Source organism: Oncorhynchus tshawytscha, linkage group LG03, assembly GCF_018296145.1.
Source record: "Oncorhynchus tshawytscha isolate Ot180627B linkage group LG03, Otsh_v2.0, whole genome shotgun sequence".
Lineage (NCBI taxonomy): Eukaryota > Metazoa > Chordata > Actinopteri > Salmoniformes > Salmonidae > Oncorhynchus > Oncorhynchus tshawytscha.
Genome location: NC_056431.1, coordinates 40151506 through 40168082, shown reverse-complemented (window position 1 = coordinate 40168082; position 16577 = coordinate 40151506). Strand labels below are relative to the sequence as shown.

Genomic DNA, 16577 nt, shown 5'->3' with positions numbered 1-16577 from the left:
TGTGATGCCCACTCCAATACCTTGACTTCGTTGTCCTTAAGCCATTTTGCCACAACTTTGGAAGTATGCTTGGGTCATTGTACATTTTTGTTTCATCAGACCAGCGGCCATTTCTCCAAAAAAGTACGATATTTGATCCCCATGTGCAGTAGCAAACCGTAGTCTGGCTTTTTTTATGGAGGTTTTGGAGCAGTGGCTTCTTCCTTGCTGAGCGGCCTTTCAGGTTATGTCGATATAGGACTTGTTTTTACTGTGGATATGGATACTTTTGTACCGGTTTCCTCCAGCATCTTCACAAGGTCCTTTTCTGTTGTTCTGGGATTGATTTGCACTTTTCGCACCAAAGTACGTTCATCTCTAGGAGATGGAACGCGTCTCCTTCCTGAGTGGTATGGTGGCTGCGTGGTCTCATGGTGTTTATACTTGCGTACTATTGTTTGTACAGATGAATGTGGTACCTTCAGGCATTTGGAAATTGCTTCCAAGGATGAACCAGACTTGTGGAGGTCTACAATTTATTTTCTGAGGTCTTGGCTGAATTCTTTTGATTTTCCCATGATGTCTAGCAAAGAGGCACTGCGTTGCCAATTGCTAAAACAGTAGTCATTCCTATTTCTGACGCATATCACTCCGCAAGTCCTGCCTCTTTCATCTCCTCATTGGTTTATAGAAGCAGGTACCCACGTGCCATCTCCTCATTGGTTATACCCACGTGGATGATTGAAAGATGAACTGTTTTGCCAGTTGTCGTGGTAATACTATGAAAGTTTAGATGCCAATCACCATATAAGTTCAAAGATGAAAAAGCCTGGAAGGAGGAGAGATGACTAGAAATGATTCGGTTGACCATTTTATGTGTGGATTAATTGTCGGAGTAGAGGACCTTGTGCATTTCAGGTAAAATAACAACTCAATGTTTATATCCCAGGACAAATTAGCTAGCAACAGCAAGCTAGCTAAATTGGACAAATTAGATAGCAAGTGCAAACTAACTAGCTAAATTGCCATACATGTTTTTCGACCTGTCCCCAAATTAATGTAATTGGTTCAGAGTTTGACTTGATATTTTAACCTGCGTGTCGTGATCGCTTTTGGTGTAGGGGGACAATATACCGTTATGCACAATTGCGCACAGCCAGTTTGGGTTCCGTGTTAGTGTTAGTAAACTTCTGACCCACTGGAATTGTGATACAGTGAATAAGTTAAATAAATCTGTCTGTAAACAATTGTTGGACAAATTACTTGTGTCTAGAAAAGTAGATGTCCTAACCAACACCAGTCTCAACATTAACAGTGAAGAGGCGACTCCAGGATGCTGGCCTTCTAGGCAAAGTTCCTCTGTCCAGTGTCTGTGTTCTTTTGCCCGACTTAATCTTTTCTTTTTATTGGCCAGTCTGATATGGCTTTTTCTTTGCAAATCTGCCTAGAAGGCCAGCATCCCGGAGTCGCTTCTTCACTGTTGACGTTGAGACTGGTGTTTTGCAGGTACTATTTAATGAAGCTGCCAGTTGAGGACTTGTGAGGAGTCTGTTTCTCAAACTAGACACTTGAATGTACTTGTCCTCTTGCCTCAGTTGTGCACCGGGGCCACCCACTCCTCTTTATATTCTGGTTTGAGCCAGTTTGCGCTGTTCTGTGAAGGGAGTAGTACACAGCGTTGTACGAGATTTCAGTTTCTTGGCAATTTCTCGCATGGAATAGCCTTCATTTCTCAGAACAAGAATCTGATGAGTTTCAGGAGAAAGTTATTTGTTTCTAGCCATTTTGAGCCTGTAATCAAACCCCAAAATGCTGATGCTCCAGATACTCAACTAGTCTAAAGAAGGCCAGTTTTATTGCTTCTTTAATCAGAACAAGTTTATCTGTGCTAACATAATTGCGAAAGGGTTTTCTAATGATCAATTAGCCTTCTAAAATGATCAACTTGGATTAGCTAACACAACATGCCATTGGAACACAGGAGTGATGGATGCTGATAATTGGCCTCTGTACAACTATGTAGAGATTCCATTTTAAAAAAATTAAGTTTCCAGCTACAATAGTCATTTCCAACATTAACAATGTCAACACTGTATTTCTGATCAATTTGATGTTCTTTTTAAAATGAAAAAAAAAAAATTGCTTCTCTTTCAAAAACAAGGACATTTCTAAGTGACCCCAAATGTTTAAACAGTAATGTACATAAATACAATAAAGAAAAACTGAGCAATTTGATGTTGGCACAAAACTAGAAGATTCTCCACACACACACCATTTTTCAAAAGGTTGCAAATCAATGGAACACTGGTTTTAAACTTTGAAGTTTCAAAGTGGGATGCAGTCGTTGCAGCTTCTATGATATGAAGACTGACGTACAGCATTTAGAAAAGGTTCCTCTGAAAAAAACGTGTGGAGTAGATAATGACCCACACACAGAGATATTACACGATGCCAAAAAAAAAAAAAAAAAAAAAAAAAAAAAAGAGTGAACAGACAACACTGCTTGCGTCACATCTTGCCTTGTACTGTCTCGACACCTTTCATTTCATAAGAGGGAGTGGAGACAGGGTGCAATTCACATGAATCTAAGCCTTTAGAAAATAAACATGAGAGAGCTCTTTGTCATATTTTCAAAACCTGACATTGGCAATTCATTCTAGTTGTATACAGAGGTCAACTTAGTGGCGTAGAAAATAACCCAGTCATCAAAATGACTCGTGATGAGGCACGTCAATAAGCTGGGTATTACACATAATGTCTGGGAACGAGCAGAGGAACAGCCAAAATCCCCAAACCCTTTGACTGTAAGGCTACTAAGAGCCAATAGGAGTGTTCTTCTCACTTAGTTCTCAGTTGATCAGATTACTAATTTCCTAATATGACTGGTGTTATTACTGAGGATTTATTCAAACAGTTCTATCTGGTTTCATCTCTGGTTTTAGTCATCTACACAAAGAGTTTAATACAAAAAGCTCTGAGCGTCCTGATTGAACACTGAAAGCTGAAGGCTCACATTTCTATCTTCTAAACATTCCCAAATGCCTGAACGGGAGTTTTCGGACTCTCTCATTGTCAGAGAATGAATCTGCAGACAATGACTCTGGTCCAGTCTGGCCCCGGTTGAAATGGTAAATTGATATGTAGCCTATAGTTGACTGTGGTTGGAAAATAACTCCTGCTCTGATGAATAACTGCCACTTCTGGATAACACTAGATAAAACTGCTAAGCAGATACCTAGTGAGCAAACCAAACTGACATGAAAGCCTGGTTAGATAAGGACTTATTCAAATAAGTTACATAATTCCTGTACAAAATAAACACTTCTCTCTATTGTGAGTTGGGAGGAGGGGTCCGTTATCTTTCTATGTCCTCACACCAGGGCGGGAGGTATAAAAGAGAGTGAGAGCGAAATAACTCTGTGCGTCACTCTCGTTGACATGCAAGCTCTCAAAACAATCGTGCCTAACAGCCCATGGCTTGTGGTTTTGGTCACACGCCACCACCGCCACTCATATGGTGCCTAACGGATAGTACCGTATTTCCCTAGAGCATCAACCACTTATTTTCAACAAAATGGCTGGCCTGTACACTGTGGAAAAAAAGGGAAGTTATTTGTGAAATAAACCTTTTATTTTCACTGAAACGGTTCTTGGTTGGTAGGTGCCTTTTCATTATGGTTGCCCTTTATTGTTGACTGGGGTTAGGGATAGGAGTCGGTCTGTGTGAAACCCTGTTTATGAGTTTACCCTTCATTTAAGTGTGGTTGTGATAACAGGCCCAAGTCCTCAAGCTCAAAGAGACATTTTGTAGAAACAGGTGTTGTGACAATGCCAGGGTGAGTCAAGCGGTAGGGCTGTTTTCCTGCTGCCACATCACTAGTGTGGGTACGCCTCAAAACAGAACAATGAGGCCTCTAGCAGAGTCTGGTTTAGCACCCCTCTCCAAAAACCTCTGAACCCATTGCACAGTTCTATACTCCACTCTACCAGCAGGCTAACTCACGGGCCTGCAAAGTGGGATACATATCACGATGCGGTCATTTTACATCTCATCATCACAATATTTTGTTGATACAAATGTAGCGTCTTCAAACCCAATTTGAATCTAGAATAACTCATTATATGTCTTTGGAAAGAATGTAACACTGGTTGAAGTGTGATAGTGTAGTAGAACTTACCCTGAGATCAATGACTCGGTTGTCCAGTCTGGTGTCCTGGTTGACCGTCGCTCTTCCATCCTGAGTAAACGCATAACGCCAACATCATTTGACCACATTACAAAACATTTAAAAGTATTAAACACATCTGAAGTATATGGGAACAAACTATTGGACGTGTGAAAACACAGTAGGACATTGAAATATAATGTGCGACATGAACTATGTGTTCTAATGTTTGTTTATTTCCCCCCCCGGAAATGAATTACTATCCTGTTGTATTTTTAAACCTTATTAACCGTTTTTTATTTATTTTTTAAATAAACTAATACAACCAATTTACAATCCAATAAAGCAGTAAAAGAGCACCGAAGCTCCTAAAATGTTACATCACAGGTTGTCAGGCTTTACTGGATCTTCCGTGGCGTTAAAACAAGCTGTGAACAAGCTCCACACATCCAGCTCATATTGAATCAGAACATGAAGACGGAGACACAGACCGAGCCCAGTCCAGAGCCTCCTCCCCAACAGTAGTTCCTGTAACTGACAGACAGAGAGACTTCCCCAAAGACAAAACCTTAAGACACAACCGCTGTTGGGGTTGGCTTACTGCATAAACACTGACACACTTCAGCTGTCTCTGAATTACACTGGAGAGTAGACCCTTAATACAGATACGGACTGACAACATGGCTCCCGAGTGGCACAGCGGTCTATAGCACTGACTCTCAGTGCTAGAGGCGTCACTACAGACCTTGGTTCCATTCCACGCTGTATCACAACCGCACGTGATTGGGAGTCCCATAGAGTAGCGCCCAATTGGCCCAGCGTCATCCGGGTAAGGGTTTGAACGGGGTAGGCCATCATTATAAATAAGAATTTGTTCTTAACTGACTTGCCTAATTAAATAAAGGTTCAATCAAATAAATGCCAGTATAGAACCAATACTATTCAAAAACAACAGCGGAAGGCCTTGAGGGTGTGTACGTATTTTTCACCAAGCATCAGGACGGAGGAAGTTCTCTGGATGAAATTAGTTTGACCTTTGATCAGCTAAGAAGAGCTGCCTGCACAAGGCCCAAGAGCCCTGGCCCTCATCCTCACCTCATCCCCCTCTCCTTCCGGCCTCACGCAATCCTCCAGTTGCAGGGGCAGACGAGGCTCGGCCTGGCTGACGACAAAAATCTGAAACAGGAAAAGGTGAGATTTTTCTTTTAGAAGGGAGACATTGGTTCAACTAGATTCACAGTTAGAAAGTTGCTCTAAACTCACAGTACTTTCCAGGTTCAACTGCTAGGTGGAACAGAAAGTACCACAATTCCAAAAAGAGAAAGCAGTCAAGAGAAGTCGTAGACTGATATCTTTGAACCAGTAGCTTCTCTGATTCACGGCTGTCCTCCCTCCGTGTGCATGTCTGTCGGTCTGTTTGTCTGTGGTGTGGTCAGACAGAGCAGAAGACAGACCTACCCTCTCAATGTGCAACTCCACATCCTGCTGAGAGCAGCTCTCGATCGTCTGCTCCACCTTCTTCACCACCGCCTCCACGTCCACAATGCTCTCCTTGTTGATGCTGCAGACGGGGGGTAAAGAGGCACAGCCCTTATCAGTCTACACAGATCAATTGAAGTCAAACAAGTGGGAGTCAGAGCAGTTGGTAAACACGATATAAAGAAACAAAATACAAAAATGATGGCTACATAAATTCGCCTGATGCTACTCTTCCTGGAGGCAAAATGTCACAGGATAATGTTGTTTTGATCCACGGTTACCATGGTGTCAGACATTCTTATTCTCTTTTCATTTAATCATCCGATTGCGACAATGTGCAAACACCAAACATCAGAGCTATGAACTACAGTAAAACACCAGTGGCCACACAACAATAAGACCGAGGTTAAACAACCCTCTGAAAGACATGCTGAGTGACTACCAGAGCAGGCCACTGCTATCCTATCCCACTGTCCCCAGGAACCCCCAGGAGAGCCTCATAGAAATATGAAGAACTGTCAATACCAACTGTCACATAGCACGGGGCCAGATGGAGCAAGCCCGGTGTGATCCTTCATCTCTTCTCATTAAAAAGCAGTAATGAGAGACAGGAGCGTTGTGAATGGTGAACCCAGTCAGTCCACTGCAGCTGCCTCTGTCAGACTTTTCACACTATGGGGGGGAAATCAACTAGACAAATAAAAAGCCCACATTAATAAGCTCCTCCCTCTAACACCTGGCCAGCCTGCCCAGGGACAATATGACTAAGTCATACAAGTAAGTCTTTTGATTAACTAGACTAGTGTCATGTCCATGGGGTGTACTTGTACATCAAGATGACTCACACCACAGGAGATCCTATGGTCTGTTCTGGCTCAGACAAGGCAACTGACTAGGCTGTGTCTTATAAAAAAATATGTGAAATCGATTGTGTAATATTATGTTCTAGTAAGAGAAAGTTAACCAAGATACTTTGGTGCAGAGGATACCCTAACCCTAATTTAACTCGGCATGAGGAAGTGGAAATACTATACGTGACACAAGCATTACACGCTCTTCCCTATAGGTCACCACTGGCCTGGCTTAACCTCTTGATGATTACGAAAGGACCCATGTGACCCAGAAGCTTACTCAGCTTCCCCAGAATTCAATCAACATAGAACATGTCCAACAGCTAGAGTTCATTAACCGTTTAAGGCCAATAGTTGGGAAAAGTACAATATGCATTGTGTGGATTGAAAAGATTGGGGAGCAGGATGTTTAGATCTCTGCGGAAGCTGCAGGCCTCAACCCGATCTGTATCTCAAATGGCACCCTATTCCCTTTGGGCTCTGGTCAAAAGTAGTGCACTTTATAGGGAATAGGGTGACATTTGGGACACAACCCGACTGACTATACATTTGTCTTGAGTGTGTTTTGATGTAAGCTGGTTCATGACAAACGTTTCATCATGGATTTGGCGGTTGTGTGCAATAACTGCAATGCAATAAAGTGCTGAATCAAAACACCTATTTACACAAGCAAAGTAAAAACAAAAAATATTTTGGAGCAATCGAGCCACAGGATTTTTAAAAAAAATACATGATCTGATAGTCTCAATCTAGCCAAAGTGTGAGGAAGGGTGTTTGAAGGTACAGGTGAATGAGTGGTAGCGATGTAGAGCACAAACAGGGACCATTATTGTCCTTAAACTAGAAAGAAAAAAATGTAATAGGAACTAAACGGCAGAAACTACGAGGGGCCTACCTGAATCTGTCTAATAACAAATGATTGAAAACAAAAACAGTTGCAAAACGTTTTGCTACAGCGCACACCAGCTCTGAAGCAACCTCCTGATTGTATCACAGACACGGAGATTGAGAGGAAACAGTGAGCGGTCAAACCACTGACACAACTTACAAGGTCAGAGGGTCCTGTCAATGAGGTGAATGTTTTGACCATGTGACCTTGGCCTAGATAACATGTGTGGCCTTTACTACTGGAGACACTGTCATTTTTAGAGACATGTTATTGACACGGAAGCACTACTGTAGCTAGCAATAAAGTGTAGGAGCAATTGCTAACTAACTGTAATCAAATTTTAACTGTGGGGCGGAACAATTCACTAATTTACCGTTAATTAGTCTCCAAAGCGTCTCCAGTAATGTTAACTTTTTGACGATTCCACCTTCCAAGCATATTGGACTGACCTACTGATCATCCAAGAAGTGGCGTTGGGCCTATATAGTCCTTCCGTTTATACTTCATTCAGCGTTTTTCATTGAAGGGTTTTAAGAGGCATTCATTAAGTGTAATCATGTCAACTTAGAGATTAGAACGTGTTTGACAAACCTGGCTTGGAAAAGTGCAGTATCCTCATGCTGTTACGCTTTTCATAAAGGCCTCCAGTAGCAGACTAAGTTGAGTCTGACCCATCGGTGAAATCAACACGCTGACCCCACCGCTTGTGTCACGTGCGCAGAGCGTTGCAAAATAAATTTATGCATACATGTTATTCAATGATTATGCGTGGCCAGGCTCTAAAATAGAAATAGGTTCTATTTGTGACGCTCAACGCGCTGCAAGTCCGGCCTCTCCCATCTCCTCATTGGTTTTTAAGAGCATATACCCACTTGGGTGATTGAAAGATGAACTGGTGTCCACACTCCAGTCAGTTGTACAGTCTTGGCCACAAGTTGAGAATGACACAAATATTAATTTCCACAAAGTTTGCTGCTTCAGTGTCTTTAGATATTTTTGTCAGATGTTACTATGGAATACTGAAGTATAATTACAAGCATTTCATAAGTTTAAAAGGCTTTTATTGACAATTACATGAAGTTGATGCAAAGAGTCAATATTTGCAGTGTTGACCCTTCTTGTTCAAGACCTCTGCAATCCGCCCTGGCATGCTGTCAATTAACTTCTGGGCCACATCCTGACTGATGGCAGGCCATTCTTGCATAATCAATGATTGGAGTTTGTCATAATTTGTGGGTTTGTCCACAAGTTCTCAGTGGGATTAAGGTCTGGGGAGTTTCCTGGCCATGGACCCAAAATATCGATGTTTTGTTCCCCGAGCCACTTAGTTACCACTTTTGCCTTATGGCAAGGTGCTCCATCATGCTGGAAAAGGCATTGTTCATCACCAAACTGTTCCTGGATGGTTGGGAGAAGTTGCTCTCTCAGGATGCTTTACTGTTGGCTTGACACACGTCTGATAGCGCTCACCCGGTCTTCACTGGACAAGCTTTTTTCCGGATGCCCCAAACAATCAGAAAGGTAATTCAGAGAAAATGACTTTACCCCAGTCCTCAGCAGTCCAATCCCTGTACCTTTTGCAGAATATCAGTCTGTCCCTGATGTTTTTCATGGAGAGAAGTGGCTTCTTTGCTGCCCTTCTTGACACCAGGCCATCCTCCAAAAGTCTTGCCTGCTGCCATTCCTGAGCAAGCTCTGTACTGGTGGTGCCCCGGTCCCACAGCTGAATCAACTTTAGGAGATGGTCCTGGCGCTTGCTGGACTTTCTTGGCTGCCCTGAAGCCTTCTTCACAACAATTGAACCGCTCTCCTTAAAGTTCTTGATGAGCCGATAAATGGTTGATATAGGTAATCTTACTGGCAGCAATATCCTTGCCTATGAAGCCCTTTTTGTGCAAAGCAATGATGAAGGCACGTGTTTCCTTGCAGATAACAATGGTTGACAGAGGAAGAACAATGATTCCGAGCACCACCCTCCTTTTGAAGCTTCCAGTCTGTTATTCGAACTCAATCAGCATGACAGAGTGATCTCCAGCCTTGTCCTTGTCAACACTCACACCTGTGTTAACGAGAGAATCACTGATATGTCAGCTGGTCCTTTTGTGGCAGGGCTGAAATGCAGTGGAAATGTTTTTTGGGGGATTCAGTTCATTTGCATGGCAAAGAGAGATTTTGCAATTAATTGCAATTCATCTGATCACTCTTCATAATATTCTGGGGTATATGCAAATTGCCATCAATTTGCAGCAGACTTTGTGAAAATTAATATGTGTCAAAACTTTTGGCCACAACTGTAGTAATGCATCGTAAAGTTGGTTTCCAACCGCCATATAAAGTCCAAAGAAATAAAAAAAGAAGCCTGAGGAAGGAGGAGAGATGACGAGAAAGGAATATGGTTTACCATTTTATCTGTGGATTAATTGTCTGAGTAGAAGACCTTGTGTATTTCAGGCATAATAACAACCAAATGTTTATATCCCAGGACAAAATAACTAGCAACAGCAAGCTAGCTAGCTAAATTGCCATACATGTTTAATGCTTTTCGACCTGTCCCCCAATTAATATAATTGGTTCAAAGTTTGTTTTGAAATTTCAACCTGCTTGTCCTGATCGGTCAGCATGTAAGCCAGAAGGGTAAATAATAAAATAGTAAGGCTACACTGTACCAGGTTGAATATGTCACAATAATTAAAATGTCAAGAAAAATAGACTTAGAGCCTACAGTTATCATTACCGCAAGTCACCCGCATGAAACATGTGCGAAGGGACTTGAAATCATGTGGAATACTCTCAGAATGCGGTGTGGTTCGACGATAACGGTGACATTTTTCAAAGGCAGAGATGAGTGGCTGAGGCTGAGACGCGCCGACAGTGGACGCTTTAATTCAGGTTTCAAGTGATAGGCAATTGTCATTCAATAAACTTTTGGGTGTTTTGTTAGTTTGCAGTGATTGTATGGCAATCAGATGAAAACAGCATGAGTGGTTACGTTAATGCCACATTAAAAGTTAATACTTTAAAATATGGTAAACAAACTTTCAGACCCATAGATATCCTATTATATTAATGGGGATTCTACATGTAATTCTGTGTTTCTGCTCCCCCAAAAACTCCAAATTGAAGGACCCAAGAGTGATTAATGATGCTCAGGCTCTTCCCATCTGATCTACTGTATTTACTCTTATCTGGGCCGGAATGGCTCCATTAAACACTGCTGTATCCCATCTGAAAGTGGCCGCTTTTGTCATGAGGTGAAAAATGATTGATTCCTTCAGAATGTGTGAAAATGGATTGGGCACATTAGGAGCCAGCTTTTCCCACCATTGTTTGTCGGGGGCCTACAGGATATTCAGTCTTGTACTCACTTGGCGGCAAACTTGACCATCTGCTTGCTGGCACGCTCCCCCACGGCGACCAGGGCCTGCACGTTAAACTGCTGCTGACGCAGGACCAAGAAGCACTGCTTCCCTAAAACGATGACAACAATACAATAGGCATCAGCAGGGGCCCTCTCATTTGGGCTAGCAACTCCTAACTCACTTGTCAAAACAGGTGCCACGGTGGGTCTATACAAGGCCATGTCACTCTCTCAGGCCAACACGTCATACCGGTTTCAGATTCCACCTCTCACCCATTAAAACGCTTTTCACAGCATTTCCAGGTAACTGTCAGAACCGTGAACGGGCGACCCTTTGAAGAAAGGTGTATGGAAGGAGGCTGAGAGCTTATTCCCAACCAAACACCTTGAGACTGTGTAAACCAGGTTTGTCAACCATCAGACACCACCCAAGTGCTTTGATGTGGAGTCCTCTGTTCTCTCTGTTCATTGACTGGGGGGGGGGGGCTGTAATCCAGCAGTCACTTCATCCCAGTGTAAATCAGGATGTTATTCTGCTCTTAAGGACATCCTTCACTGTGGAGCTGAATGAAGGTTGAGGAAAATGGATTTTGACACGGAAGTTGTCCTGGAAGGAAGCCGTAACGATATCATCATAACACGATGGTTTATTTATTAGCATATTGTTAGCACAGTTGTGTACGTGCTGGAAGTTTCTAATAATTTTGGATGGAATCCGACAGTTAGCCAAGGCTCAATGAGTTCATTGTATTATAGCCTCAAGCTCTGACAAGTTTGGAAAATAACAAATTAACCCACATTTGAGGTTCCATTTAAATAACTGAGGTTTGGTTAGAGTTTTCAAACTTTTCAAAAAAGAGACTTGCATGTGCTTGTATAATGAATCTATAATAGCAAAAACATTGCACTCCACAACCCCCATCCCCTATGTCCCACATCACCAGCAAATAAGGTAAAAACTTCAAGTCTGGTGCCATACTGTGATTTTCCAAGATTGTGCACACTTCTTTTAGCTTTTTGACCTTCCATATTTGCCAACCTGAGGAGAGTTGACTGAAAAAAACAAAGCTCTTCTCTGAATAGTGACTATTTGGCCCAAGGACAGTTGGTAATCTTTTTGGTAAACCCCAAGGTTCAGTTACAGCGCCATTTAGATTAGAAGGCTGGCTGTGTCCTGAGGACTAAAGGGAAAATATGAGTGATTGGGAGCTGGACAAAGATGGAGAATCTCACCTTTAGCTCTGCTGGTGTGAATCCGGGCACGCATCCAGATCAGCTGGCCTGCCTTCTCAGGTGTCAGCTCATGGACACGCACCAACCCTCTGTCTGGCTCACAGGGGAAGAAAAGTGTGCCTTTCAAGAAAACTTCAAAGACCATATACCTCCTTCCCCCTTCTGCCCACACACACATTCACACAAAGAAGCTCATGGGTTGTTCCACCAATTCGGTGCCTTTTGAGAAGTGTAACTTAGTTGTTGTTTTTTAAAGTCAGTCATAAAAAGCACATATTCAACTTCACAAAAAACAAGTTTTTCCATCTCAAGTGGTTAAATAAAAAAATTACTATAGTAGGCCTAAGTGCCAAATAAAGTAACGGCCATAAATCCCCTCTTGACAGGGGGAATGGAAACTTGTGTGCTACAAGGAGCAGTAATTGAATGTAGTTTTCCACCACAAAACTGAAAGGAGAAAAAAAAAGGAAAAAAAAAAAAGAGTAGAACCAGCGCACCTGGTTTTACACTATGATTTGACTATTAGATGTTCAATGTCCCTTTTGAAAAACATTTGAAAAAGGAATAGTTTCACCATATTAAAACGAGAGTTCAGTTCACGTAACAGGGTGACCTTAAAATGAGGGACAGATGTAAACGAATCACACTAAATAAAATAATTATCTTTAAAATGAGTGTCAAAGCAACAAACTAACAAGGGCTTTACAATGATGGTGAAACTTGAAGACATTTTGGGATTAAGGGATTACTTTAGCAAGCCTTTATTCATAGATAAAAATGGATCGATTAAATTATCCATGTGGTCTATATTAAAAGGGCACCTAATTTAATATAACAGGCTTTTAAAATGCAATTAGGTGTGCAATTTCTCCTTAAAATATCAAAGGGACGCAAAAGGCACCCTATTCATGGAAAGACACTCATATTACAAGGAGAGCAGAAGTCATAAATATGAAACACTCTGCGGCCCTGCGTAGAAGTCGCCCCATTCTCTGTCTTATGACAAATGAACTCCACTTTGCCCTGTGTCACTGATGCATGCTTAACGTTACATGCACCCCGATGGCAGTGAGCCACCCATTTGGTTGAACCTGATTCCACCCACATGTAAGGCAGGCTGTCTCGCGCCATCTTTCCTCATCCCTGTGGACAAGCATGCAGGTGGGAAGGCAACTTTGTTGTATGCCATTGGAGCTGAAAGAGCAGGCAGACAACCCATCCGTCACATTTATCTGGGAGTTATGGCACGCCACAATCATCTTTGATATCTACGCCGTCTTTACTACTGCCACTACTGGCGCCATGTCACTGAGTCACTCCGATATAATCACGTTATCTGTATTACCTAACAGTAGGGGCTGTCGAAAATGGGGATATCCTCTGTAAATAATATGTTGGAACACAGAAGAGAGGAGTTAGTTGTTGACTGTACTACTGACCCAGTTTCTGCTGGGACTGTACCATCGGAGGGACACCGTACCGATCCTTGGCAAAATCCTGATGAATAAGAGAAGAGTTCATCTGCTAAGTAGCTTTATAGGAAACATCACTAGAGGTGCATACGTTTTGATTTTAATTTGGTATTGCGCCATATAGAAAAAGGTGTAAATAAATACTTCATATCTGAAACATGGAAGAATTGATCCTCAAGGATACTTACATCGTCATCTGTGCTTTGTTGGTCAGCAGACTGAAAAGAAAAGGCAAATCAATACAGTGGGACATAGGCCTAACATTGCATTTAAATAATGGTAAACTGCCTTCATTAGGAACAGCAAGTGGACTGATTATCTGTGCAACAACTTCTTGGCGACCTTCATGCAAAATCTCCATACTATGAAAGTTAGCATTAACAGTTTCATTTCCCATGCAAGTTGATATGTCTACGGTATTGGCTGGTGGAATAGAGGGAGAATGAGTGGAATGGCCATGTAAGTGGATGGATGCTTTCGCAGTTTCTAAGATTCAAGGGAGAACGTATTCCATCTGAAATATAGGTTACTTTAAGTGTTTCCCCTAAGATATTTTTCCGCAGCGGCGGCTGACACCATCTGAAATAACTGATGCGTGCCACTGCACTGTAGGGAGATGAGGAACAAGCGGTGGCTGTGCACTCATGGGTCTTCTGCGCAACTGCTCACCCTGTTTGCAACTAATATAAGTTGTAACTTGTTACTATGATCTTAAAAGGGTAGGTAGCATAAACGTAATCACATAACATACGGATTTGCATTCGTATACGCATCAAAAGTCACAATGCAAAGTTACACCTCACTTTTACATTTAAAAAAAAAACATTTTTTAGTTAATACATAAAAACGATCCAAATTCAGAAGAAATGCCAAAAAAATGCAGTTCCGGGGGAGGTGATGTAATATGGACCCGGTAAACCAGCCTATTCCCTATAATGTAAACTCCAACAGAAATAATTTCAAAATGTATAACTTCTAATTAAACCAAATCATTTGCACTCACGACTAGTCTATTAAATTTTATTTTCAGACAACTTACAAACAACCTTATTAAATTTGTTGTTACAAATCAACTTGCAAGGTTGCTAGCCAACTAGCCTGCTAACGTCAGCCCTACTAGCCTGCTAATGTTAGCACTACCAGGCTGCTTACATTACGTTAGCAACTTGCTGACTCATGTAGTGCTATCAAATGATATCTTACAGACACATTCAAGAAAACCAAATACATTAAATCATCTAACCAGTTATCAAAGAATATTAGCTATATGTAGTTGTCTTAGCCAGCAAGCTAGCCAGCCTACTAACATGATCTATTTTGCCAACTAGCTATTAGCCTAGCCAGCCAAGCCTCACGATTAGTCGGAATGCTAGAGCCCAATTACTGGAGACCAGCTAGAACACCGCTAGCACAACTAAAAAATTGTAAAAGTGTGCAGGTGTAACAGTATAGCTTCCGTACCTCTCCTCACCCCAACCTGGGCTCGAACCAGGGACCCTCTGCACACATCAACCACAGTCACTCACGAAGCATCGTTACCCATCATGCCACAAAAGCCACGGCCCTTGCAGAGCAAGGGGAACCACTACTTCAAGGTCTCAAAGCGAGTGACGTCACCAATTGAAACGCTATTAGCGCGCACCACCGCTAACTAGCTAGCCGTTTCACATCGGTTACACAGGCTGAGTTAACTACCAAAGCCAGGCAGGCGGTTCACAGGCCTGATGGAGTCAGGGAAATCACAAATAGATTCCAGATGTCCGTCAGATGGCATGCTAGCACTAAGCCAAGGTGGGAAAATAGCCTACTTCACAGAGAACATGCCGAAAACGTACAATCCCTCCATCAGTGCTCAGACTGAGGACTTGTTGGCCTGTTGTAAGGCAGGTCCTCGCCAGACATCACCGGCAACAACGGGCACAAACCCACCGTCGCTGGACCAGAGAGGACTGGCAAAAAGTGCTCTTCACTGACGAGTTGCGGTTTTGTCTCACCAGGGGTGATGGTCGGATCTGCGTTTATCGTAGAAGGAATGAGTGTTACACTGAGGCCTGTACTCTGGAGCGAAATCGATTTGGAGGTGGAGGGTTCCTCATGGTCTGGGATGGTGTGTCACAGCATCATCGGACTGAGCTTGTTGTCATTGCAGGCAATCTCAACGCTGTGCGTTACAGGGAAGACATCCTCCTCCCTCATGTGGTACCCTTCCTGCAGGATTAGCCCGAAATGACCCTCCAGCATGACAATGGCACCAGCCATAATGCTCGTTCTGTGCATGATTTCCAGCAAGACAGGAATGCCAGTGTTCTGCCATGGCCAGCGAAGAGCCCACATCTCAATCCCATTGAGCACGTCTGGGACCTGTTGGATTGGAGGGTGAGGGCTAGGGCTAGGGCCAATCCCCCCAGAAATGTCCAGGAACTTGCAGGTGCCTTGGTGGAACAGTGGGGTAACATCTCACAGCAAGAACTGGCAAATCTGGTGCAGTCCATGAGGAGGCGATGCACTGCTAAACTTAATGCAGCTGGTGGCCACACCAGTTGCTGACTGTTACTTTTGATTTTGACCCCCCTTTGTTCAGGGATGCATTATTCCATTTCTGTTAGTCACATGTCTGTGGAACTTGTTCAGTTTATGTCTCAGTTGTTGAATCTTGTTATGTTTATACAAATTAAGTTTGCTGAAAATAAACGCAGTTGACAGTGAGAGGACGTGTCTTTTTTTCCCTGAGATGTATGTATGTGTATATATCTATACATGCATATACACACACACAACCGTATAACATTGACTGCACTGTTGGTAAAAGGCTTGTATGTAAAGCATTTCACGGTAAAGACTACACTTGTATTCAGCGCATGTGGCAAATAAAGTTCTCATTTGGCACACACACACACAACCAGTCAAAAGTTTGGACACCAACTTATTCCAGGGGTTATCTTTATTTGTACTATTTTCTACATTGTAGAATAATAGTGAAAAAATGAAAACTATGAAATAACACACATGGAATCATGTAGCTACCAAAAAAAAAAAATCTAAATATAATTTTAGATTCTTCAAAGTAGCCACCATTTGCCTTGACAGCTTTGCACACTCTTGGCCTTCGCTCAACCATCTTCATAAGGTAGTCACCTGGAATGCATTGCA

At 42.4% G+C, this 16577-nt stretch overlaps 1 protein-coding gene across 1 annotated transcript in view; it reads right to left on the bottom strand.

Moving 5' to 3' along the window:
- LOC112235435 (aspartate--tRNA ligase, cytoplasmic-like) overlaps positions 1-16577 on the bottom strand; it is a 33507-nt gene that overhangs the window by 6369 nt on the left and 10561 nt on the right. The window contains exons 3-9 of the mRNA XM_024403882.2: positions 13616-13645; positions 13395-13452; positions 11956-12048; positions 10730-10832; positions 5604-5706; positions 5241-5321; positions 4158-4217 (exon numbers count right to left, since the gene is read on the bottom strand). Coding sequence (XP_024259650.2) covers positions 4158-4217; positions 5241-5321; positions 5604-5706; positions 10730-10832; positions 11956-12048; positions 13395-13452; positions 13616-13645 — 528 coding nt within the window. The remainder of the gene's footprint in view (positions 1-4157; positions 4218-5240; positions 5322-5603; positions 5707-10729; positions 10833-11955; positions 12049-13394; positions 13453-13615; positions 13646-16577) is intronic.